At 41.8% G+C, this 27,862-nt stretch overlaps 1 protein-coding gene across 2 annotated transcripts in view; it reads left to right on the forward strand.

The window, feature by feature from the left end:
• Positions 1 to 21,913, forward strand: part of ZNHIT6 (zinc finger HIT-type containing 6) — a 64,070-nt gene extending 42,157 nt beyond the window's left edge. The window contains exons 9-11 of one of the 2 annotated variants that reach the window (XR_013813765.1): positions 13,240 to 13,364; positions 19,574 to 19,700; positions 21,790 to 21,913. Coding sequence is in view for 1 of the 2 variants with exons in the window: in XM_079776452.1 (XP_079632578.1) it covers positions 13,240 to 13,364; positions 19,574 to 19,614 (166 nt within the window). In the remaining variant the exon portion in view is untranslated. Of the gene's footprint in view, positions 1 to 13,239; positions 13,365 to 19,573; positions 21,764 to 21,789 lie in introns of those variants that run through there. The other variant, XM_079776452.1, reaches the window with a different exon arrangement.
• Positions 21,914 to 27,862: the final 5,949 nt, after the last annotated feature.

Here is a 27,862-nt window from a genome sequence, read left to right on the forward strand (position 1 = left end):
AATTTTCCAAATCTACTAAATTTTAGGTCTCTGTTATAATTTTACTTATTAATGGAATAGTTTATTTTCATAAAGAAGCTTAGGTACATTTTCTATTCTTTATGTTTACTTTGCTGCTTTGATATTTGTATAAAGTCCTAGTTTTGATAAGGATGTGGTTTAAGCTTTAGTGGGATGATTTTTTTTTTTCTTTTTCAAATTTACTCAGAAGCCATTAACACATTAAGCGCCCTGTCAGTCACCGGTGACTGACACTATACTTTCCTTCCGGAAGACAAAACAGGCTGGGCGCTTAACGTGTTAATTAAGCATATTTAATTTTCCACACATGTAAATAAAAATTGGAGTTTATACAAGAATGAATAGGCTACAGAAAACAGACATGTAGCCTAGGAGACTGAGGTTTCTGGCATGGACCTGTTATCTGAGAGATTGGCCTGTTTTCTGGGCAGGTTTAGTGTATGCTGAGTTTCAAGTAGAAGTAGCATCATTTTCAGAAACATTATTTTAAAAAAGAATGGCCTTTCCATACTAATACTTTATTATTATTAGGATTCCTTTAGAGTGAGATTATATCACTCCAGTAAGAAATAGTAATATTATTTCTTCAGAATATATAATCTGTGGAAAAGTAGGCCTTATTTTTAAAAATTCAAGACTAGACTTTGTAGAGCAAAAGATTCAGGATTACAAATATTAAATTTATTAAATCACTGTCTCTCAAACCTAACCCAAATTATGTGACATTTGAAATAATCTTTTTGCTTTTATTCAAAAACCTATATCAAAGTAGATTCTCTATGAAGTCAAAATAATGTTATAAATTTGATACAGACCTTGGAAAGTTACTAAGCTTCTATTTTCCTATCTGAAAGTTGGATCAAGATAGAAATGATACTGCATTGTTGTGAAAATTACTCTGACACAATGCCTGTCAGCTACTGAGCCCATTGCTTGGCACATAGCAAGCATATCATTCTCAGTAAATATGTATTATGTATTATGAAGTGCAGCATTCAAGTCAACATCTTATTGAATTGACTCTGAATATAAGTTTTTGTTTTAATCTTACAGATTACTTCCTTAGTAAAAGGAAGAAATAGGTTTAAGACAAAAAGTTCTATATGGCTAGCAGTTGACTATATTATGTATTACTTTTTTTAAAAAAAAAAAAAGTAATTTTCTACATTTCTGCAACATGCATACTCTTATATTCAATACTAGAGGCCCGGTGCACGAAATTTGTGCATGGGGGCGTTGTTCCTCATCCCGGCCTGCACCCTCTCCAAACTGGGACCTCTCGAAGGATGTCCTACTGCCGGTTTACAGGGATTGGGCCTAAACCGGCAGTCGGACATCCCTCTCACAATCCGGGACTGCTGGCTCCAGCCGCTCACCTGCCTGCCTGATTGCCCCTAACCACTCTGCCTGCTGGCCTGCTCGCCCCCAAATGCCCCCCCGCCAGCCTGATCACCCCCAACTGCCCCCCTGCTGGCCTGCTCACTCCAAACTGCCCCCCCACCCCCCGCTGTCCTGATCACCTCCAACTGACCACCACTGATGGCCTGCTTACTCCCAACAGCCCCTTCCGTACCATCCTGGCCTGATCATCCCCCGGCGACCCGAGGTCCCAGCCCCTCCTTTTTTTCTTTTTCTTTTTTTTTTTTTTCAGCGCCTCCTTGAGCGGAGGCCAGGGCCGGCTGGAAGCAAGTATCTAGGATTTATTTAACTTCTATAATTGAAACTTTGTAGCCTTGAGCAGAGGCCAGGGCCAGCCAGGAAGCTTGGCTTCCTCCATCGCCGGGGGTAACCCAAGCCTCCTGCTCTCTCCAGCTCCGTGGCCACCGCCATTTTTGTTGGGATTTATTTATCTTCTGTAATTGAAACTTTGTAGCCTTGAGCGGAGACCAGGGCCGGCTAGAGCGGACGGGAAGCTTGGCTTCCTCCATTGCTGGGGTAACACAAGCCTCCTGCTTGCTCCAGCTCCGTGGTTGGCTGCCATCTTGGTTGGGTTAATTTGCTTACTCGCTCTTGATTGGCTGGTGGGCGTGGCTTGGCGTAGCAGAGTGATGGTTAATTTGCATGTTTCTCTTATTAGTGTAGACTAGAGGCCTGGTGCATGAGATTCGTGTACTTGGCAGTGCGGGGGGTCCCTCAGCCCGGCCTGCACCCTCTCATAGTCCAGGAGCCCTCAAGGGATGTCCATCTGCCACAGAGGCAGGAGAGGCTCCCACCACCCCCCTGTGCTCACCAGCCGTGAGCCCAGCTTCTGGCTGAGCAGCGCTCCCCCTGTGGGAGCCCACTGACCACCAGGGGGCAGTTCCTGCATTGAGCGTCTGCCCCATGGTGGTCAGTACACATCATAGCAACAGGTCGTTCCTCTGTTCGGTTGATTTGCATATTAGCCTTTTATTATATAGGACTAGAGGCCCAGTGCATGGACTTCATGCAATGCGGTGTCCCCTCAGCCTAACCTGCACCCTCTCCAAATCCAGGACCCCTTGGGGGGATTTCCAACTGCCGGTTTAGGCCTGATCCCCGGCAGTCGGACATCCCTCTCACAATCCTGGACTGCTGGCTCCTAATCGCTCACCTACTTGCCTGCCTGGTCACCACTAACTATCCTCCTCTGCCGGCCTGGTCACCTCTCACTGCCCCCCACTTCCGGCCTGGTCACCCCCAACTGCCCCCCTGCTGGCCTGTTCTCCTCTTACTGCCCGCAGCTGCCAGCCTGGTCGCCCCTAACTACCCCCCCCTCTGCTGGCCTAGTTGCCCCTCACTGCCCCCCCACTGCCAGCCTAATCACCCCCAACTGCCCCCCCTGCTGGCCTGGTCGCCCCTAATTGCCCCCCCCCCCGCCAGCCTAGTCGTCCCTCACTGCCTCCCCTGCCAGCCAGGTTGCCCCCAACTGCCCCCTCCCTGCTGGCCTGGTCACTCCTAACTGCTCCCCCACCGACCTGGTCACCCCTTACTGTCCCCCCTCCGCTGGCCTAATCGCCCCTCACTGCCTCCCCTGCCAGCCTAATCACCTCCAACTGCCCCCCCTGCCGGCCTGATTGCCCCCAACTGCACCCCCCCACCAGCCTGGTTGCCTCTTACTGCCCCCCCCCTGCCAGCCTGGTCGCCCCCAACTGCACCCCCCCACCAGCCTGGTTGCCTCTTACTGCCCCCCCCCCCCTGCCAGCCTGGTCGCCCCCAACTGCCCCCTGCTGCCGGCCTGATCGCACCTCACGGCCCTCCCGCTGGCCTAGTCACCCCACGCAGCCTGCTGTTTGGTCCTTTGGTCGTCCCTCACTGACCCCCCTGCCGGCCTGGTCACCCCACGCAGCCTGCTTGTTCAGTCGTTTGGTCGTCCCTCACTAACCCCCCTGCCAGCCTGGTTGTAGTCAGCCATCTTGTGAGGGCGTGAGGGTTAATTTGCATATTACCTCTTTGTTATATAGGATTAGCTGTGCTTCAGACAGGCACTAACCACAAGGGTGCAGGTACCCAATCATGTTAGTTTTTCATTTCTTTTGACATAAGTGGGATATTGGAAGACTATGAAGTTTCAGGAGCTTGTTTATTTAAGATTGTCAACTGTCATTTCTGTACAAATAACTCCTAAATCTAGATGTATTTTCAACCTTTCTTCCCAGCTCCAAATCCTGGTTTGAAGCTTTCTTCACTTACATATCTCATTAAACCTTAAGCTCCAGATGTCTAGATCTCATCACACCACATCCATTGCTGTGTCTTTTAGTTTTCATATTTAAAAATACAATAATTGAATTAGCAGTTTGCTGCACTTTGTTTTGGCACTTTAATGTATCCATGTAGACGAGGACCATACATGTTTGACATGGGGCACTAGTCATGAGTTGTTAGTACAGACATATGCCTCCATTCAGAAAGCTCAGCTGAGCTGCACTGGTAAAGAATCCTAGTCTATTCATGATATGAAAGCTTTGGAATGTGATAAAATAGTGACCAGCTATACATTTTAAAAAACGCCTTACAGAGGGCCTTATAAGGCTCTTACTTGTTCTAGATGCCCCTTGTTCAGTCTTTTCTTATCCTCACTGTAAGCTCAATTACTTTTAAATCCAGAAGGCCTGGGTTCCAATCTTATCACTTGGTCCTTATGGAGCTGTGACTCCTCAAGGGTACTCAGTTTTCCTCATCAGTGTGATGGAAAGGATAACTATTCATCAGCTAGTTTGTAAAGAGTAAATGTAACAGGTGAAAATATTTCTAAAGTGTAACTTGCCAAACTAGTATCAGTAATAAGATTTTATACTTGGTAATTTAGGATCTCTAGCAGGGAAATGACATACTTTTCAGGAATTACGTTCATGATTTATGATGAAACTAGTTAATAGAAGAAAAAGCATAAACTTTGTAGACAAACAGACCTGAGTAAAAATCCTGGCTTTGTAACTTTACTGTAATTTGGTTTCTTTGGGTAAGTCAATTTCTTAGAGCCAGATCCCTATCTTGTAGAGATATATTTTGTACTTCATTAAAATTAATACATTTGAAAATGCTATAAACACAGTGCCTGGCATTTATTCATCAATTAATTCCTCAAATATTTATTTGGGTCTATCATGTATAGGTAGTCTGCTAGGTAATGGTAGTTTATAGAAATAAACCCATTTGTTGGGGATGACCGTCAAATAATCAGCTACCATGTTTTCATTGGGACAAGTTTCCCAAAAGAAATCTAAAAGCTAAGTAGAAACTCAGTAAGCATTCTCTCTTGTGCCTTATCCACCTCCAAACATTCTTACAGGCTGCACAATGCCTTAAATATCTAGGCACTTCATTTGCTAACTCTAGCTCCCCCCTCATTTATTGGTTCTTAAAATCCCTCTTCCTCCATAGATTTTCTCCTAATTAACATAGGGGATTTTAATTAGCCTTAGTCCTGTTAACATAATATGTCTCCTTTGGTGCTAAATTGAATACAAAATTCTGATCTGTACAGACTCTTAGATCTTTTATCTTTATTAGGAAGTGTCACTTTCAAAATATGATTAGGTCCCTCAGAGAAGCTTTTGCTTAAAAGTTAGTCAAATAGTTCATGAGTCAACTACATCATAGAATATTATTTTAGAGTTAGCAAGAACTACTCCAGTCTTTTTTGTCTTCCAGGTGAAGACATTCAAACTCTGAGAAGTTAAGTATCTTACTCAGGATCACTCATGGAGATGCAGGGTTGGGACTATAAAGCAGATCTTCTGAGTTCCTTTATTCAACTGTTTGCTTATTTGTCACTCAACACACATTTACTGAGATCTACTACTTATCAAACACTGTTCTAAACACTGGGAATACAATGGTAAAGTACTAGGTATTCACTAGAGGTGAAAAGGTGAGGCTTTCTAGGAAGCAAGTATATACAACATGGGGAAAACTAGGTTTACAGTTGTGAGTACATGGAACAGTTTATTCTTGCATTATTATTTATTAATTAGTTTATTATTTCCCATACAAACAACAGTAAACCTATTTTTGCTCCCCTGCCCTGTACACAAGGTAGTCAGGAATAAGCTAGATGTTTATAAGACTGAGCAGACAGTGGATATAGGAATACACATAGAATTCATAATTTTGGTATTTATAATAAACTACAGTGAGAGGTCTGGTTGGGGAGGAGGTTGACATTCTTTGACTAAAATGAAATATCTGAATCACCCAGAAATTTCAAGTAATCATGTCATTATTCCATATGAAGAGTATCCTCCTATATAATAAAGAGGTGATATACAAATTGACCGTCACACCCTCACAAGATGGCTGCCTGCTACCAGGCCAGCAGGGGGGTTAGAGAGGGACGACCAAACGACTGAACAAGCAGGCTGCATGAGGTGACCAGGCTGGCAGGGGGGTTAGTGAGAGACAACCAAATGACTGAACAGCAGGCTGTGTGGGGTGACCAGGCTGGGGCGGGGGGGCTGCGTGAGGGGAGACCAGGCCGGCGGGGGGGGGGGCGGGTAGGGGCAACCAGGCCAGCGGGAGGGGGCAATAAGAGGTGACTAGGCTGGCGGGGGGGCAGTTAGGGGTGATCAGGCTGGCAGGGGGGGTGCAGTTGGGGGCGACCAGGATGGCAGGGGGGCACAGTTGGAGGCGATTAGGTTGGCAAGGGGGACAGTGAGGGGCGGCTAGGCCAGTGGGGTGGGGGGGGAGTTGGGGGTGACCAGGCTGGTGGGTGGGGCAGTTAGGAGCAACCAGGCCAGCAGGGAGGGGGCAGTTGGGGGTGACCTGGCCAGCAGGGTGGGGGCAGTTAGGAGCAATCAGACAGGCACACAGAGGCACTGATGGGCGATCAGGCCGGCAGGGGGGGTAGTTAGGGGTGACCAGGCAGGCAGGCAGATGAACGATTAGGAGCCAGTGGTCCAGAATTGTGAGAGGGATGTCCTGGATTGGAGGTTGCAGGCTGGGCTGAGGGGACCCCACCCCACCCCCATGCACGAATTTTGTGCACCAGGCCTCTAGTCCTATATAATAAAAGGCTAATATGCAAATCTACCGAACAGCAGAACGACTGGTCACTATGATGTGCACTGACCTCCAGGGGGCAGACACTCAGTGCAGGAGCTGCCCCCTGGTGGTCAGTGCCCTCACACAGGGGGAGCGCCGCTCAGCCAAAAACCCTGAGCTGGGCTCACAGCTGGTGAGCGCAGTGGTGGTGGCGGGATCTTCTGCCACCCCCACAGCAGCACTAAGGATGTCCAAGGGCTCCCGGGCTGCAAGAAGGCGCAGGCTGCGCTGAGGGATCCCCTGGAGTGCAAGAATTTCATGCATCGAGCCTCTAGTGTGTGTGTGTGTATGTATGTATGTGTATGTGTATCTGTGTGTGTGTGTTTGTGTGTGTGTGTGTATCCTACATAATAAAAGGGTAATATGTAAATTACCATCACTCCGCTATGCCCACGATTGGGCCAGCGGGAGGCGCAGGGGGCGGGACTCGGCATGGCCGAGGTGGCCGATTGGGCTGGTGGGATGCTGAGCTCGCGTCGCCAGCGGCTGCGCAAGCTCAGTGTCTGCGCCATGGCTGTGCTGCAGCACAGAAGGGGCCTCTGGGGCAGCGAGCCCATGTCCTACTGCGGACCATCAAAAGTGGGGAGCGAGCCGAAACCGGTTTGGCTCAGTGGATAGAGCGTCGGCCTGCGGACTGAAGGGTCCCAGGTTCGATTCCGGTCAAGGGCATGTACCTTGGTTGCGGGCTCATCCCCAGTGGGGGGTGTGCAGGAGGCAGCTGATCGATGTTTCTCTCTCATCGATGTTTCTAACTCTCTATCCCTCTCTCTTCCTCTCTGTAAAAAATCAATAAAATATATTTAAAAAAAAAAAAGTGGGGAGCGAAAGCGGGGAGCTGGCTGTCTGTCCGCTCCAGCACCAGCGGACAGACAGCCAGCTCCCCCGCGATCGAAAGCCAAAGCGGGGAAGCTGGCTGTCTGTCCGCTCCAGCACCAGCAGACAGACAGCCAGCTCCCCTGTGATCGAAAGCGGAAAGCTGTGTGTCCGCTCCAGCACCAGCAGACCCCCTGCCATCAAAAGCGGGGAGCAGGCTGCTAGCAGTGTCTGCGGAGCGTGCTAGGCTTTTCGGGGCAGTGGATATGGCCTGGATGGCAGGTTAGACCTAGGGGACCCTACACGTGCATGATTTAATCATGCACTGGGCCTCTAGTATATTTATATTTGACCATCACGCCACTTTGGATCTATCCTTCAGTAAATTTATCCACTCTACTTATGTTGCTTAATAGTTTGTAATCATATATATATATATATACACACACACACACACACACACACACACACACACACACACACACAATTAATGTATATGATTACAAATTATTAAGAACATAAGTAGAGTGGATAAATTTACTGAAGGATAGATCCAAAGTGATGTGATGGTCAAATTTTTAGCAGGTTATAAATCTACAGTTTACTTAGTGATGCTCTTGTTTCAAATGTATATTTCATTTACTGGTTAAGGGAATTATGTGAAATATAAAATGAAAGTTTTCTAAAAATTTGGGAAATATATTTTAACTCTCAACATGATGTTAGATTCTCAAGCATACAGCCACTGAAACTTAAGTTGTGCTTGCATCTGTCCTGCAAATACTTACCCAGCTATGCCAACTAGCTGAGCTTTTTTCCCTAGAACTAAGTTCATAATTCTTATTATAAAACTGATTCAAGCAGAATCCCACACATGAAACCCATTCCATCACTGGACATGTCCTCTCTGAGATGACACAAATATTTAGTACCCTCTCTACATATTTCTTTCATGTGCATGGAGATTTTCTAGGTTGATGCTAATGTCTTCTAGTCATCAAATGGTCCCTTACTGATTTCCCTTCTGCCAGAATGAGCTATACTTTTAAAACCAAATAACAATAAACTGATTTATGTTTTTTAAATAGCTGAAGATTCAACTTTTTACATTTGGAATCAGTTAGTTGCACTTTTAACCCAGAACCCTATATTGAGAAATAAATGTGACTATGAAGAATATAGGTTAAGTGCTACCTTTGGCAGATACATATCCAAAACTTGCAGAATTTTAGAGCTGGAGGGATCTTGGTGTTCACCTCATCAGTGATCTTATTTTATGGTGGAAAATAATCTGTAACCTAGGTACTGCTAGTATATTGTTAAAGTTGTAGAATATTCAGACTTAGTTCCAGTATATTTTAGGGGATACAAGAGGTTGAGTGTCAGTGATCAGATGCAAAATAAAGTGGCTTGTGACTCATTTTTTTCTTTTAATTCTCTGTCTCCTTTTGAGTTATGAGAAGTTTTTTAAAACCCCCTAATTTGCTAATAAAGTGCAGAGAAAGAACTTCAGGAACGTGGCCCGTTTCTTTGAAAGTTAGTAACACAGCCAAGATTAAAAACATACCCTTAAATATCGAGACAACTTTTATTTATATAATGTCAATCACTGTAACACCTGTTTAGCCTACTGAGCCATGCTGCCCTTCAAATGCCCCTGTGAAGCCGCCTGGAGCAGGGTCAGCCAGCAAGCCTGTGAGGGAAAGCAAGTGAAATAACAAGAGGAAATGTCTGAGAGCGTCCCTAAGGGTAAAAGAAAAGACAAATGTTGGTATCTTAATTCTTCCAAACTTAAGTAGTTTGTCTTATGGTAGCAGAGCCATTCTACTAATGGGAACACCAGAGTTTTTGAAAAATTTAAAAAAGATACAGCTGTCTCTTAGGATTCACTGACTTAATGGCTGGCAAAGAAGCTAAAGTCTAAATGTTTTAGGCAGTGCCAAGTTGCACTGTACAATTTGCCTCAAGATAATGGAAACAAACATTCAAAGTGCTTTTTACTCTCTTGGAAGTAAACAGGATAGGAAGCATGCAACAGAATGAGGAGTCTCAGAGGAAAAAGGGGTGCGGAGCGGGGCGGGAAGAGATTGACCAAAGAACTTATCATAGATGCCATAACTCATGGACATAGACAATAGTGCAGTGAAGGCGTGGGGAAGGGGCAGGATTGGGCAGGAGAAGGTCAATGGAGGGGGGATATCTGAAATACTTTTAACAGTATAGATGATTTAAAAAATAATAATAATGGTTTGAAGGTTGTACTAAAAGTTGCAAGGCTGCATTTAAAATGTAAAATGCATAAAATGGCAAATATCTATTTTGATGCTTATGTAATAAGTGGCATTCTTTGTTACTAAAGAAGTTCAATGACTTTGTCCTAAGCTAGTTTCTAAAAGGAGGTGTTGTTAAGTAAATATGAATGTAAAACAGTGTTCATGGCATAAGTCAGCGATTTTCAACCTTTTTCATCTCATGCATGGTACACATAAACTAAATACTAAAATTCTGCAGCACGCCAAAAAATACATTATTTTCTGCCAATCTGACAATAAAACGTAGGCATAATTTTGATTCATTCACACTGGACAGCTGTTGTTGTGTTGACTATTGTTTTTTTATTGAATTTATTGCGAAGACATTGGTTAATAAAATTACATGAGTTTCGGGGATACAATTCTACAATATGTCATGTTGTATATTGTATTGTGTGTTCACCACCCAAAGTCACATTTCCTTCCATCACCGTTTTTCCCCCTTTTACTCTCTTCTACCTCTCCCCACCCCCTTTTCCCTCTGGTAATCACCATACTGTCATTTTTTTTATTTGACAGTATAAGGGAAAAGTGGTAATGCCCCTGACTAAATAGGTATTGCTTGTTTTAAAGATTCTTGCAGCACACCAATTAAAAATTGCTTTAGTAGACTAAGAATAACCACTAGTAGCAGAAAAATCAAAGAAACTCAGAATTTCAGCTAAAAGATTATCTAGTACAGTCTGACCTCTTTAATTAACAGACCGGAAAGCTGAGGCCTGCAAGCTTACTGACAATCGATAGCAATATTACCATGATTAGAAGTTTGCAACATTTTAGAGTTAACATTTAATAAAATTCATTGGTTCTAATAAAAAACACACAACATACCAGATTTCCATTGCATTTGAATAAAATATTTTAAAAATCATTCATTATAAATTCTCATAAATATTTGCATCCTAAATGCTTTCTGCAGTGCCTGGTTGGCAAATAAAATAGGCACCAAATTTTAAAAAATAAATGAGCAAGTGTAATCATTATAGCTTTAAGATTGAAGTAATATGTAGATTATTACATGGTAGTTTTTAAGTATCTAAAGGTTCCTATGCTGGGAACTATTTGATACTGTATCAGCAATAATATTAGGCTCTGATTACCATGTGGCTTTTGAAGAAATCCTTTTTTTTTTTTAATTGCTCCAGCTTTGGAAATCTGTAGAACTCTACTGAATATTTAATATTGTGGAAAGAAATAAAATACCTAAGAGAGTAGGTATACACAGAAAATTATTTACCAAAAATTGAAATAAGTGGAAAACATTCCCTTATTTGGGAAATGTCTTTTAATAGAAGCCTGATGATTCCGTTAAAATGCACAGAAGATAAGTTACTGCAAGTGTTTATAGGATACTGTTTGAAAAGTGTCTACTTGAGAATTCAAGTGTTATTTTCTCTTAAAAATGTAGTTATATCCATTTTGTATTTTATTTTATAAGTTCATGTTATACTTTGATGTCTAATTCAATCTCATTTTCTTTTGTATAATTACTGCTAACTTTTAAAAAAATGCTACATATTTCAAAGGGAAATAATGTTTAAAAGATGTGAAACATTTAATCCTTGTATGCTGGAACCACTTTTAAAGTATCATAAGCACATCTGTAATACATTACACAGGGAAAAGAATGTATGTGTTCTGTGGCCTATGGGCACTAGGGTGGCTGGTTTAGGAAAACTGAGTATTTTGCATTTTGAGTTTTAACAAAAAAAAAAATTCTGATTCTAAAATGAAGAACTTGATCTCAGGGGTGAGGTTTGTGGTCAGGCAAACATAAGTCAAGTTTTGGTTTTACATTTGTTCTCTCACTTGTCATCTACTTCTTAAAAAGAAATCAGTTTTTACAGTGGGCTTGCCTTTGCATTCTACTTTGTTAAGTACTTTTGTTTTCTCTCATTTGATAACTATGACATGGGACAAACTTAGAACAAAGAAATCACTATACCAGGAGTTCTTAGTAAGTGTGCTACATGTCTCAGTCAGCTGCAGGTTATGAAGTAAATAATTTGTACTAGTTAAGAAATAGCAAGGTTTGTGCAGGATTTACTCTTAAAACTACAGCAGATTCAAGTGTATCCCAGTGATAACTTCACGCTTGATCGCTTGTATTCCATTAATGCTTTTGGGGGCGGGAGGGGAAGAGGTGGAGTTACAGCTGTCAGGCTGGGTATCCCTTGGGATGTGTGTTGTGTACGTGAATATCATCTATCATTGGTGGAGATAGAGAAGAAAAGTTAAGAGAACTTCCGTGCTGCATTGGTGGACATGTTCTCTACTGTTTCCTCTTTGACGTGACATGATATTCACATGCCAGCACATTCCTATATGCAACTAAGTCCCAGTAAGCCAGCTGAAATCCCACCCCTTTCGCTCCTATTCCAGAAAGCAGGCAAGGTAGCATGTTAGGGGAATGCATCTTTAATCAACTCACATTTTTTTTAAGTAATGGCATGAGAATTTCATATCTTGAGGAATATGAGCATCAAATAACCTGTGATACATTTGACAGCTATGTCATACATATACCATGGCTAATAAACTCCATATTTCTTAAATTTTGTGTTTTTGCCTCATTCAGAAAACTAAATCTGGTTTTTAAAATTTTTTAAATAAAGGAAGGTCGTATTTAATTGTATGGCAATAACATTTCTAGAAGCTATCATTGGAATGAACTTTTTTTTAAAAAAAAAAATCTTTATTGTTTAAAGTATTACATGAGTCTCCTTTTTTCCCCCATTGACTTCTCCCCCGCCATCCCCTCCTCCCAGCACAAGCCTTCACCCCCCTACTGTCAGTGTCCATTGGTTATGCTCATATGCATGAATACAAGTCCTTTGGTTGATCTCTTACCCCCTCACCCCCCATCTTCCCTCATAGGTTGTACAGTCTGTTCGATGCTTCTATGTCTCTCGTTCTATTTATGTTCATCAGTTTATGCTGTTCATTATATTCCACAAATGAGTGAGATCATGTGATATTTATCTTTCTCTGACTGGCTTATTTCGCTTAGCATAATGATCTCTAGTTCTATCCATGCTGTTGCAAATGCTAAGAATTCCTTCTTTTACAGCAGTGTAGAATTCCATTGTGTAGAGATGTACCACAGTTTTCTAATCCACTTTACAAAAGTATTTTGTAGCCAGTTATTTTACTGATATATATTACTAGAAATTATTTATCATGGAATGCTGTTTGTTTTTCCTTTAAGGCTCAAACTAAGTTTTTTTTGGGGGGGGGGATTTTTAGATAGTCATTGTTTTATCCAAGATAATTTTATGATACATAAAATGTAGATATTATGTTAAAGTTAGTCTTTATTCCTTACTTGATATAAAAATTAATGACTTATCCTAGAGCTTTCCTAATGTCTATTTATTTAATATGCTTTTGATTTAGCTTTAAAACCTTCATAATAGCTCTTTTACCTGTTTTTTTTAAATATTAAATTTACTATATTATAAGGAAATAGCTACTGGTTTAATGTTATCACTGTTAAAAATTTTTTTAATGTAAGGAACTCTGATATATTTTATTTATGAGTAGATTTTAATATTGAGAGCATTTTCTTGTTTTGCTTTTTTATTATAAGATATTATGAACTGGATCCTCACAAGAGTCTTCTTGACAATTTGAGGAACAAAGTGATCATTGAATACCCAACATTACATGTGGTATTAAAAGAATCCAGTAAAGACATGAACGTTCTTCACGAAGGTAAGTATCAATTTGTTCTTTTAATGTTCAGAATAACTCTAGTGAAACTGAAGCAGTAGGGCTATCTGTATTACCTTACATATGTGTTTTCCCAGTAGATTTACACAGGTTTACTCTATAGCTGCAGTTAGTACTGTAAGTGACGAATGAGCTGCTCCTTCTGTCTGGTTTGAGAATGTAAGCTATCAATTTAAAATGACTGAACCAGTTTAAATGCCTGGCTATAAAAGGATGCTCTCTGTCTTACATGAGTTCTATGTGTTTTTGTCTTCTTTAAAGCTAATGGTCTAGCAGTAACAGTTTGTCATGATCAGAAAAATTTACTTCCTAGTTAAAACTTTTTTTTTAGAAATTCCTAAAATGAGGAATGCAAAAACATTTTTAATATCCCACCATATAGAAAGAGAAATGTTGCAAAGAATATTAGTTTCAAATTTGGACTGCATTTAGAAAATGTGCCATAAGGGTCAAGTGCCATTGCCTTGACCCTTTATCTCCTTTTATTTTATGTTTATTTTTTAAATATATTTTTATTGATTTCAGAGAAGAAAAGAGAGATAGAAACATCAGTGATGAGAGAGAATCATTGTTCTGGCTGTCTCCTGCACACCCCACAATGGGGATGGAGCCCACACCCAGAGCATATACCCTGACCGGGAATCTAACTGTGACCTCCTGATTCATAGGTCGACGCTCAACCACTGAGCCATGCCAGCTGGGCTCCTTTTATTTTTGAACCCACTGTTTTTTGTTTTCTTTAATTTTGTTTCCTTGGCTATATTCCTTGGCATTTTAGTGATTTTTTTTTTTTTTTTTTTAAGTAGATACTTTTCCTTTTCCCTCTTTGGTGAGTAGTGGAGTTGGGAGGAAGTATTCGAACTGGAAGTGGTATATGTAAAAGTTTAGTGTATAAAATGACATCCATATTTGCAAGTAATGATTAAGCTAATTGTGTTTCTGAGTACAGATTATAGAGAGGATGAATAAAATCCAGAAATTCCTTTTAAAAAGGGAGAGGGGTTACTTACCTTAACTCAAAACCATTAGATACCATTTTCAGTTAAGAATTATAGGTACAGGCTAAGTTTCACTGTGACAAACTCCAGGTTACCGTAAAGTCCTTGGATTGGATTGAACTCTGTTGTTTAAGATAATATTACCTGAAATAAGTGATTCGGGTTTTATTGCTATTATTGACTGTAACAGGAAGTAACCTTTACTATAAGGTCTTCTCTGGACAGTATATATATAATAGCTTTTATTCTTGAGAAAGTTAATAGGGAAAAAAAATTTTCCAAGTGGCCAAAATTTTGTCAGTTACACAATTTGAAACTAGATTTTTAATTAGCAAATTCAAAGTTTCTAATAATCAATTATGGATTTCTAAATCTTAAGGTTAATTCTTTTTTATATGTTTTACAGTTTGGAAATAGCTGTGTTTTTTTCCTCAAATTAAATTAGAAATTTTACTTTTAAATGACCAGTTTCCCTTTTTTTTTTCGAAGTTGTATAAAACCTTGCTTTTTCCTTAATATAATTCACATAGCTCTCTCTCTAAATGTTGGTTTCAGGGAAAGTTGTTTAGTAATGTGGGTTACTAGCCAGGGCAAACATTGTCTGTGTAAATAAACATGCACACACAGCACCTCTTTTACCTTGTTTAGGAATGCACATTGAAGTAAGGCTTCCTGTAACGAAGCAAAAAGAAAAGCTACTTTTGTAGTGCACTTGGAACCTTCTTAAGAAACATTTGCTCCTTTTTGGTAGGTGTATGATGTTTGACTTATCTACAGGAAGCAGAGTGACTCGTGCTTTCAGTATAGAGGATAGTTTAGAGCTGCTCTAGCAAAGAACTAAGGAGGATCTGACAGGATTTGAAGGACCATACCAGTGTTGTCATATCATAAGTACACATACTTTAAAAAACAATGCCAGGCCTTCCGGTACCTGCATTTCTTTGTGTAAGCAATTCAAGGTGTCTGTTTTTTTTGTACCTTCTCAAACCATTGGATATTCTTCAGGGTGGTCCCTTAATACAGAAGAAGGGTTATATAAGAATAGGGCATTTTCTTTGGAAAGCCTTGAAATTCTTTCTCTCTCCAAAGCCAAAAACTTGAATTTTTAATCTTGAGTTCATAGCACAAGGTGTCTCTCTTCTAGTTTTGGGAACATGTGTTTCTGGGCTTGGATTCAGTAGTTTTCACAGTTGATGGTTGTTATAATGTTTATTATTGTAGATTGCTTTAATTTACTTTATCCAAAGTTTCCCTGTATTGATGAGCAATCGGGCAAGTTTTGTTTGTTTGTTTGCTTTTTAAGGAATGAAAAAAGTTGACTGTAAAAGTTTTAGCAGTTAAGGTAGCCCACTAGATTGGAGATGTAGAGTGCTAATCAGCCATCTCATTTCAATCCAGTATGAAGTGATCAGAATAGTGTTACTTGCTTCACAGGTCTTTGTTTGCCAAAATTAACTGGTAGATCAAATGACTTGACGAAAGTGTGCTTCATTTCAGTCTAAGGAAAAAGAATGGAGCTCTATTAAAAGAAAACAACTGGGCAACTTCAATAAGCAAGGAAAGGGGAAAAGTTCTAAAATTGCAATGCCAAATAGTACAAAGCCCCATTAATTTAAAAATACCAGCAGAATATATTTCTCTGTTCTAAGATAACTCAAAATTAGAAAATGCCTCTGCCTTTGAGAAGGAATCCAACCCAAAATTGATTACTTGAATTAGTGAAAATACCTGGCATAGCAGCTTCTCATACATCAGTCTGTTGTTGGGCCAATGAATCCTTTCATCCATTCTCCTTCTCTCTCCTCCCCTTATCCCTTCTTTTCCTTCTTTCTCTTCCTTTCTCTTTCAGAGTGTGTGTGAGCTAATGGTTAGATCTCAGGAACACAAATGTAAACTTACAATTCAATAGGTGCTAAATAGAGTTTTCATTAAGTGCAGAGAAAGCCAGAAGAGACAACAACTTATAATATGGAGACACTTGAAGGACTCTGCTAGAGTTTATAAAATTCCACAAGGATGGGGGCATATCTTGGATGGAAGCTATTTCAAGGCCTTACTCATAAACACCAGTTTGGTTGCTTGTACAATCTTAAATCTAGGTACTATTGGCAAACCTCAAAGAACTTGACAATTGGAATATGTGGCTAGATCCAGGTTTATGATTCTAGCACCAGCTCTTATTAGCTTTGGGCCCTTGAGCATTTGCTCTGCCTCTCTGAACTCTATTTTTCTTATTTACACAGTGGAGATAAATGGCTATAAGCCTCAAGCAAAATAATCTCTATTTTAACCTTAATTGTTTTTTTATATATTATTTCCTTTTAGCTTCACCATACAATGAAGTTAGAGTAGTCACTCTGGATCCCATTTTGCAGATCAAAAAACAAAACAAAAAACAAAAACATAATCATCAGAGAGATGCAAATTAAAATCACTTTACACCTGCCAGAATGGCTGTCATCAGTAAATCAACAAACAGGTACTGGCAAGGATCTGGAGGAAAGGGAACCCTCGTGCACTGCTGGTGTGAATGCAGGCTGGTGCAGCCACTGTAGTAAATAGTATGGAGTTTCCTCAAAAACTTAAAAATAGAAATTACCTTTGACCTAGCGATCCCACTTCTGGGAATATATCCTAAGAAATCTGAAAGAATATATGCATCCCTATGTTCATTGTAGCATTATTTACAATAGCCAAGATTTGGAAGCAGCCCAAGTGTCCATGAGTAGATGAATGGATTAAAATATTGTGGTACACTCACACAATAGAATAGTACTCACCTATTAAAAAAAAAAAGGAAAGGAAATCTTACCTTTTGCAACAGTATGGATGACCTGGAGAATATTATGCTTAGTGAAATAAGCCATTCAGAAAAAGACAAATACCCTATGTTTAGTGAAATAAGCCAGTCAGGAAAAGACAAATACCAGATTATATATATCATCTAATGAACAAAATAAACTGACAAACAAAATAGAAACAGAGGCATGGAACAGACTGACAGCTGTCAGAGGGAAGCGGGGTTGGGAACTGGATGAAAGAAGGTGAAGGAATTACCAAAAAACATATATACATAACACATAGACACAGATAACAGTGTGGTGGTGGCCAGAGGGAGAGGGGGGTGGGAGGGTAGGTGGAGGTGGGAAAAGGGCTGGGTAATGTGGATGGAATGAGACCTTGCTTCGGGCTATGGGTGCATGATGCAGTGTGCAGATGATGTTTTATTGAGTTGTACACTTGAAACCTGTATGGTTTTGTCAACCAATGCCACCCCAATAAGTTCAATCCTAATATATAAAAACCCAGGGTCCGTAACATCCCAAACAACCGAAGGCTCAACCGACTGGAAGGCAACCCAGCACTGACTGCTGAGGGGGCTTCGGATCAGGCCCAAAGAGAGGCCTGGAGAGAAAAGCAGGGTCTGATCTGTAGCCTCTGTGGCAGCTGTTGATCAGCCCTTGCCTCTCTCTTTCTCTCGGGGCCTGGCCAGCAGCTGCACCTCTCTTTCTCTTGGGCCTCTGTTGGGGCTGCTGATCAGCCCCGCCTCTCTGATCAGGCCCATTGATAGGCCTGGAGACGCTGAGTGGCATAGAAACTAACCAATCAGAACCAAATCTGGGTGAAGTGCAAGGAGCCAATGGCTGCCTAGGAGGCGGAGCTTTTGATGCTGACTGGCATAGAAACCGACCAGTCAGAACCTAATCTGGGCAAACTGTGAAGGCAGAACCTAAGGTGGGGGCTAAGGAGGGATTTTAAGGGCAACAGCTGTTTGGTGTAAGGTGTAAGAAAATGGTTCAATTTTTTAATGACCAGTTTGGCAGCATAGTGCATATGGCTGGCTATCAGTCTAGATATAGGAATTATGTATTTTTGTCTGCCAAGAGCATCTCCTCCTGATGAAAAAGGCCCCCCCCCCCACACCCCATTTAAGCAATCCTATCCTATATAATCTATCTATACTACTAATAGGGTAATATGCTAATTAGACCGGGTTGACTGGCCATCTTTTGGATGTCCGACTTCCTTCCGGACAAAGCCATGGTGGTGGGGGCCAAGGCAGAGGCCGCTGGGAGCAATCAGGCCGGCAGGGGAGGGCAATTGGGGACAACCAGGCCAGCAGGGGAAGGCAGTTGGGGTTGAGATCAGGCTGGCAGGGGAGGGCTGTTGGGGGCAAGATGAGGCCGGCAGGGGAGGGCAGTTGGGGGCGAGATCAGGCCAGCAAGGGAGGGCAGTTAGGGGTGATCAGGCTGGCAGGGGAGAGTTGGGGGCGAGATGAGGCTGGCAGGGGAGGACAGTTAGGGGCAATCAGGCAGGCAGGCAGAGGCAGTTAGGGGAGATCAGGCAGGCAGAGGCAGTTAGGGGCGATCAGGCAGGCAGGCAGGTGAGCGGTTAGGAGCCAGCAGTCCCAGATTGCGAGAGGGATGTCTGACCGCCAGCGGGACAAGGGGTCCCCAATTGGAGAGGATGCAGGCTGGGCTGAGGGAACCCCACTCCCGTGCACAAAAATCATGCACCAGGCCACTAGTGAAAGATAAATAAAATAAAATTCTGAGTCTTCAAAAACAAAACTGAAAGAGTGACTTGCATTTATATTGATACTGCAAATGTGCTACACCAGGGGGATAGATATAGGGAGGAAAGGTGCTCCTGTATCCTCAAGTTTAGTGAGTGATCATAGACTTGCTGGCTCTAGTCAAGGCAGCTCCTTTAAAGGAACTCCATTTCTGCTCTGTGTCGTCTTTCTTGTGAAAGGAAGGACATGGCGATTAGCTAGTCTTCTGTCAGCCCACATTCACTCAACGTATACTGCCCCTCAATTTTAAGTTTAAAAAATACCATGGAAAAATTTATTCCAAACCACACTTGGCTAGCCTATGTGATAATCGCAATCTATTTGGTGGTATGAGTGTGGGATCCTAACCACACTGTGAAGTGACCATTCCCAAGTCTTCCACACAGTCAGGAAGGATGTTACCTCACAAAATATAATTGCCACTTTCAGACATCATTTCTCTATTTACTGTGGCCAGAATTGTATATCCCAGCTGCCTGGGACATGACATGGTTTCTCTACCCCTGTGAGCAGTGCTATTGGTATGCATCAGAAGGGAGAAGAGAAAAGAAAAAAAACAGAACAGGCTAAATAGAAACAGTATAAACATTTGACTGTATGTTTATTTTTTTTTTCAGTGAAAAGTGAATCTACCAAGAACATTGGCAGTGAAAATTGAGCACTTGTGGAGGAAGGAAATCGCAGGTTGCAGAGGACGATGCATTGACTAACTACTGTTGGATGATTGGGGTGTATTGTCAATGGGTTTGTGCGATTTTTTGTTTTTCTGAAAAGTAAACAATCTAAATTAAAAAAAAAAAAAAAGATGTGTTTTCTAGCCTCTTGAATTGACTTATGAGCCCTTATTCCTATTAACAACCCCTCTTTTGCACCTGGTTAGCATCCTGCTTATTTTAATAAGATCCTGGCTTTTAGTATGCTCAGTTATATACTAAAACATTTTCTGATTTGATACAAGGCCATACCCAAGGATCACCTGTGTCAGCCACAAAGGTGTCAAAAGACCATGTGACATACCAGCTAACCACCAGTTGCCCGTTCTTACCTTTGATATTTATATGTAACTTACCCTCTTGAGATAAATGAATGGGTCTTTTATACTTGGTAGCACCCAGTAGTCTTATATAAAGGCTGAATAAATACATTTAGCTACTATTTCTTATATTCAGTCAGAAAGTTAGCAACTCCACATCATTGTTTGAACCATCAATGCTCACAAATTTGGCAGCACTTGTTCTCATAGTGAGCTGTGTCTTATGAATTCTGTGCCTTTTATCCCATTTTCACTCCACTCTTGTCATTGCCACACAGGGGTGTTGTGATGACCAGTTTTAGGTTGTGTTTTGAAACATCCAGCAATAACTGAAGGAAAAACACTTGGAACTCTTTAGTGTTGTTGGAATGTATATGTGTATGTATGATATACCTAGCTTAATTTATACCTTATGGCAGCTCTGTATACATTATGATCTCACATATTGAAATTAAATGTTCCTAGTTTTATTGGAATTCATACAGTTATGAAATTGCAGCATGACTATAAAAGAGTAAAAGATTATTACAACTGTGTTGCATCTGTGTACTTAATGGTTAAGAAAACAAAGATAGCCCTAACCAGTTTGGCTCAGTGGATAGAGCGTTGGCCTGCAGACTGAAGGGTCCCAGGTTCAATTCCGGTCAAGGGCATGTAACTTGGTTGTGGGCACATCCCCAGTAGGAGGTGTACAGGAGGCAGCTGATCGATGTTTCTCTCTCATCGATGTTTCTAACTCTCTATCCCTCTCCCTCTCTGTAAAAAAATAAAATAAAAAAATAAAAAATCAATAAAATATATTTTAAAAAAAGAAAACAAAGATAAAATTGGATATTGGTGAAATCCATTTTTAGTTTATAATTGGAATAAGTTTTAGACCAAATGGAAACCAAAAGCATTAATTAAAGAGATTTGGAAAGATTAGAAATATGAAAAAATATATGAGAAGATGAGCCTAGAAGAAACTTGTAGAACACAAATATATAAAACTTGTGGTAGAAATTGTGGAAGAGAATCCAAAGATAGTAATGCCACAAAGACCAGTTGGTATAAAATTGTGGAAATGGGATTTATAGGAAATAAGTTATTGCAATCTGAAATACAAATACTTCCTAAAGCAACTTCAGGAATCTCCCTCGTTCAGTAAAAAATTTCTTTAGAATTATGTCATTCACAGTACTGCTGGAGAGACAACTGAATGGCATTTCAAAGGATTCATATTTAATCTAAAAGGGAAATTTGTCTTCTTAAAACAGGCAAGAAATAGAATGAATTGAATCAAAAGTGTGAATAGATGAATAGAATTGTTATTGGGAAAAGTGGGGAGAGGTACATAAATGAACATGTGATTTGAATATCAGGGTGGAGAGGAATTTCCTGACAATGAAATCTGTTATGATGTAGTCTCATTTCCAAGAGAAGTGTTGAGTTTCATCTTTTTTAGAATTTAAACTGAAAACTGGACAAAAACCAAAGAATTTATCCTGTGTTTTCCCCCTGCCCAGAAGGCAAAAGAAAGGGGGGAAAATCTGCATGATGTAATAGTGCATCTTTGCCATTTCTATAGAATTGTACTAAACTTTTCAATTATAGACTATTCCTTAGGAAAGAATTTAACTAGCACAGTTCCCTTAAATGAACTATCAGCTCATGTGAGTAATATGCACTTTTATTCCCATAGGATTTACAATAAACATGTGTTTTAGTGAATAACCATGTCAACTGCTTGGAGGGGTTGAAATTGGAATAATTGAGGGCCCTAGAAGTTTGTAGTATTAACACCCAATTTCTTTTTTTTAGAGTCCCTCTCCATTTTGGATTCTTGACAAATTCTGATGCATAAACAAATTCCCTGACCCATGTTAAGTGCAACATCCTGCGTTTTGTTCATGACTCACATTTTAAAGGGAGTAAAGCTCCACCTGGCCTTCTTTATTTTTTAAACAATGATTTCAAAGAGAAGGTAGGCCTTTCATAATTGCTAATTATTATATATGGGATTATTAACCATAAATTACTGTAAACAAATGTTGCACCTGTTCATATTATAAATATAAATTAAAGAGAATTACTATCATTTAACTCTATAACTTAAATATAATTTAAATTTAACTATGTAATTTAAATATAAAGATATTTAAGAATACAAAGTATAGTTGAGCCAATTTGTTTCCCTGTAGCAAGTGGGGGGATTTAGGCTTCATGATGTAGAGTAAATCATTAAACACATAACTGTAATGCCAAAAATTTCCTTTATGTATTTTTAATTTGGTTGACATATACAAGATACCTAGTTTGCTTTTATTTAATCATACAACACTGCATTAAACTGTGTTGAATTTATTCTCAGGTAGATATTGTGCACTTTTGATTATTAACCAGTTGTCCCTCAGAAACTCAATTCAAACTAGTGTCAGCCTGGGAAAACCAAGATGGCAGCATAAGGTAAACACCTGATTGTTGCCTACCACAACAATTTTAAAACTACAACTGGAAAACAGAGCAGACATCACCCAGAACCACCAGAAAGCTGGCTGAGTGGATGCTCTACAACTAGAGAAAAAGAGAAAAGGACGCTGAGCTTCAGGAGCTGTGGAGGTGCGAAGGTCTGCGAGCTCGGAGAGGGCGGGCGGCTGAATATGCGACTGCCTTACCCTCGGCGCGCGGAGAGGGCGGGCACCAAATGCGCGGCTGGCTTTCTCATTCGGGAGGAAAACAAAACCTCCCAACTGCACTGATATCCAGCTCCGGTCGGGGAGAAACCGGCCTGTTGGGCAACAGGCAAAACTCGAGAGCAGCCTTCTCTCAGAGGGGCGCAGCCATTGTTGCGGCACACTGAGAACAAGGCCTTCTTAGGGCGGGGCTGACGGGAAACCAAAGCTTGTCTGTGCCAACCTGAGACTCCGCCCCCTCCAAGCTGAGCACAGAAGCCCTCCCAGCGGAGACACTGCTGATCCTCACAGCCAGTTGGCTTGGAGATCAACTCCCCCCAGTGATACCAACAACAAGCAAGGCTTAACTGCAACAAGTCTGCATATACAACCCACAAAGGGGTGCACCAAGAGGGTCCACCACAGGTAACTGGGGAGGCTGAGCTACTGGGCTCTGCGAGGACACCTAAACCACAAAGCAACTCCATCAACTGAGGGAAGCACCTAAAGTGCGGAGACAAAGAGGCAGGCCACAACTGAAGAAAATGGAGGAAAGCAAAAGACTGGATATAGAGTTCAGAACCACGGTTATAAGGTTTTTCAAGTATTTCCTAAAAAAGGCCGATAAATTAAATGAGAACCTCGAGGATATGAAAAGGGATCAACTAGAAATTAAGCATACACTGATTGAAATAAAAAATACTATACAGAGACCTAAAAGCAGACTAGAGGATCGTAAGAATCAAGTCAAAGATTTGGAATACCAAGAAGCAAAAAACACTCCTCTGGAAAAGCAAAAAGAATACAAAAAGTTGAAGATAGTGTAAGAAGCCTCTGGGCCATTGTCAAGCGTACCAACATAAGAATTATGGGGGTCCCAGAAGAAGAGAGAGAGCAAAATACTGAAAACCTAATTGAAGAAATAGTGACAGAAAACTTCCCCACCTGATGAAAGAAATAGACTTACAAGTCCAGGAAGCACACAGAACCCCAAACAAAAGGAATCCAAAGAGGACCACACCAAGACACATCATAATTAAAATTCCAAGAGCAAAAGACAGAGAATATTAAAAGCGGCAAGAGAAAAACAGTTACCTATAAGGGAGCACCCATACGATTGTCAGCTGATTTCTCAACAGAAACTATGCAGGCCAGATGGGAATGGCAAGAACTATTCAAAGTGATGAATTGCAAGAACCTAGAACCAAGATTACTCTACCCAGCAAAGCTATCATTCAGAATTGAAGGCCAGATAAAGAGCTACACAAATAAGAAAAAGCTAAAGGAGTTCATCACCGCCAAACCAGAATTATATGAAATGCTGAAAGGTATTCTTTAAGAAGAGGAAGAAGAAGATAAAGATAAAAATTATGAACAACAAATAGGTAACTATCAACAAGTGAATCTAAAAACCAAGGGAATAAAAAATCTGATGAACAGTATTAACTGGTGAATATAATAGAATCAGGGGCATAGAAAGGGAGTGGACTGACAATTCTCAGGGGAAAAGGGGAGTGGGGGTGCAGGAAGCGACTGAACAAAAAGCTTACACCTATGGAGGAGGACACGGGGGGGGGGGAGGGTAAGGGCAGAGGGTGGGGTAGGAACCTGGTGGAGGGGAGCTATAGGGGGAAAAAAGAGGAACAATTGTAATAATCTGAACAATAACGATTTATTAACAAAAAAACTAGTGTCAGCCTGAAGGTCCGGTGCATGAAAATTCATGTACTGGAGGGGGGAGTCCCTCAGCCCAGCCTGCCCCTCTCATCGTCCAGGAACCCTCAGGGGCAGGAGGTGACCCAGTGATCAGGGGAAGGTAACGCCCCATCATACCGCTGCTGCTACCACTGCTGGCAGCACAAGCCTCGGCCAGCCCTGGTTACCTGAGCCTCGGGCAGCCCTGGGCAGCTGGACAGCCGCCATACGAGGCTTGCCTGTGCCTCGGGCCGGCCCTGGGTGGCTAGGGGGCTGAAGGGACTGGGAGACTCCGGAGGCAGGCGCACGGCAAGGCTGGGCCCACCTGGGGGTGGACCCGGCCTTGCTGTGCCTGCTGCCCACGTGGGGCTGAGGGGCCTGGGCACCACCATCTTGTGGCTGTGGGCGCTGCCATCTTTGAGACAGCATAAGGGTCAATTAGCATATTCCCTCTTTATTAGATAGGATAATAAAAAGCTAATATATAAATGGTTGTCACGCCCTCACGCTGTAATGGCTCAGACATTCAACACTGGGGAGAGAGGAATGGAGACCAGCCAGGCTGCAGCCCAGGAGAGGGACAAGCCGCCTGCCCCAAGGTCCGGGAGCGAGTGGCTGGGGCTACGGCCCAGGAGAGGGACAAGCCACACGCCCCACAGTCCCGGGCGCCTGTGACTGCGCCCCGGGCAAAGCAGGCCCAGCTCCTGGGTGTCTGCGGCTGGCTAGAGGGAGGAAAGCCCGGGTCCTGGGTGCCTACGACCAGCCAGAGGAGGGAATCCTGGGTCTCAGGTGCGGTGTGAGGCAAAGGTGGTTAGGGGCGATCAGGCAGGCAGGCAGAGGGGTTAGGGGTGATCAGGCTGGCGAGTGATTAGGAGCCAGCGGTCCTGGATTGCAAGAGGCAGTCGGACATCCCCCAAGGGGTCCCGGATTGGAGAGGGTACAGGCCAGGCTGAGGGAACCCCCCCCCTCCGTGCATGAATTTCGTGCACCGGGCCTCTAGTTAGTTCATAAACAGGAAAGTTTATCTAGGTCCAAACACCCAAAGAAGCCATCTTTCCTCCCATACTTGCCTCTGATTTTTTCTTTCTGGATTGGTTTTCTCATCTAAGCAGACTCTTTAGGGATGCTCTTTTTGGGGTGGGAGACAGCGAGGTGAGGATGTTGGATGACAATTTCAGCTTACGTCGTCATAATTAGAGCATGGTAGTAAGTTGTGTAAAATTTGGGGGAAGAACTTTGATTTTGCCTAGGTTGGATCACTTTTCATCCCTGAGCTGATCAGGAGAGGAGTTCCCCCAAAAGAAAGGGAAATGATCAGAAAAAGGAACCCTGTAGGGAGCAAGAGAGGAAAGGTGGTTACTGAGAATACAAAAGGAACAGATGTCCACTGCACTCTAGATGAATTTGAGTAGCAAGAGGTTTCTGATTTGAAGTAACGTTAACAGTAAAATTCAAAATTAACCTGCAAACCCTTATTGCCTTTCACTAGAAATTTTAATTCCTACTTGATGCCATTATTGCTTTGAGTTGCCATTATGAGCTTTTAAGAAATGCTTTCCCTTTGTGTTTGATATTATGTTGCTACCGGTTTGATCAGAAGCACATAGCACCACTCCATTTCCATCAGGGCCAAAACTTCCAAACCCCAAGCAAAGAGGAGAAATCTGCAGATCTTCCTATAGCTCCTGCTGGGTGGCCTCAGACAGTAGCTGACTTGCACCTCCTTGGAGATCCAGGAACCAGTGTACCTAGAGGTCAGTATGATACGACACCAGATTTCAACTCCTCACATACATAAGTGACACACTCAAGAGGCAGACTCATTGAGCACCAAAGCCCCACTGAAGCAAGTCCTGCCCCATAAGGGTGTCTCCAGCACAGCAGTTCTTCCATTATAGACACAGCCGATCCTCACACCAATTGTTCTGGAGGTCAATTCCCCCCAGTGATACCAACAGCAATCAAGGCTTAACTACAACAAGACTGTGTCTCCAGCCCACAAAGGGGTGCACCAAAAGTGTCCACCTCAGGTGATTGGGGAGGCTGAGCCACTGGGCCCTATAGGTCACCTACCACACAAAGCCACTCCATCAACACAGGGAAGCAGCCAAAATGTGGAGACAAAGAAACATCACGAATGAAAGAAATGGAGGAAAGCAAACTACTGGATATAGAGTTCAAAACCACAGTTATAAGGTTACTCAAGAATCTTCTAGAAACCTCCGAGGAACTTAGTGACACCTTTAAGGATCTTATTGAGAATGCCAAAAAAAAAATGGAAAAGGACTGGTCAGAAATTAAGCATTCCTGAACTTGTAAGTCTATTTCTTTCACCAGGTAGGGGAAGTTTTCTGTCATTATTTTTTCAGATAAGTTTTCAATATTTTGCTCTCTCTCTTCTTCTGGCACCCCCATAATTCGGATGTTAGTATCCTGAAAGTTGTCCCAGAGGCTCCTTACACTATCTTCATATTTTTTGGATTCTTTTTTCTTTTTGTTTTTCTGGTTGGGTGTTTTTGTTTTCTCATATTTCAAATCTTTGGTTTGATTCTTGGGGTCCTTTGGTCTACTGTTGAATATCTATCAACAAGTGAATCTAAAAATCAAGTCAATAAAAAATCTGATGAATAGAATAAACTGGTGAATATAATAGAATCAGGGGCATAGAAAGGGAATGGACTGACACTTCTCGGGGGGAAGGGGGCAGGAGGGGTGCGGGAAGAGATTGAACAAAAATCTTACACCTATGGATGAGGACAGTGGCAGGGGGTAAGGGCATGGGGTGGGGGGTGGGAATCAGGTGGAGTTGAGCTATGGGGGGGAAAAGAGGAACATCTGTAATAATCTGAACAATAAAGATTTATTTTAAAAAAAAGAACTAATAGTTCTATATACATTTCCATTGTTTTAGTTGGGGCTTACTCTAAGCTTAAATGCAAACAAACACAGTATTAGGAATATAGGCAGGCTACTTCTCTGGAGTTATGACAGCTTTTTAAAAATTTACTTTCGGGTGTTTATACAAATGTAAACAGCTCTTTTTTTGTCATTTTATTTCAACAATCTAAGACTCCCTCAGTTGTAAGACACAGCATTTTGTATACCACTAAGAACAAAGCTTAATTAATTGTGTGATACATCCTGACTTGAGATGTTAAAATATGAAAAAAATAGTATAGAATTAATGTAACGTAGTATCGAGACAAATTTTTATATCATTTTGTGTTTATCCTATATAATAAAGACCTAATATGCAAATGGTCATCACACCCTCACGCTGTAACACCAAAACAGCTCAGACACTCAACACGGGGGAGAGAGGAATGGGAACCAGCCAGGCACAAATGAGCTTGTGGAGAGGAATGGGACCAGCCAGTCACAAATGAGCTCGCAGAGAGGAATGCAGACCAGCCAGGCTGCGGCCTTGGAGAGGGACAAGCCACCCGCCCCTTGGTCCTGGGCGCCTGCGGCTGCGGCCCAAGCAAAGCCACCTGACCACGGTCCCCTACGGCTTCAGCTGGCCTGGG

This window comes from Cnephaeus nilssonii (genome assembly GCF_951640355.1).
Source record: "Cnephaeus nilssonii genome assembly, chromosome: 7".
Lineage (NCBI taxonomy): Eukaryota > Metazoa > Chordata > Mammalia > Chiroptera > Vespertilionidae > Cnephaeus > Cnephaeus nilssonii.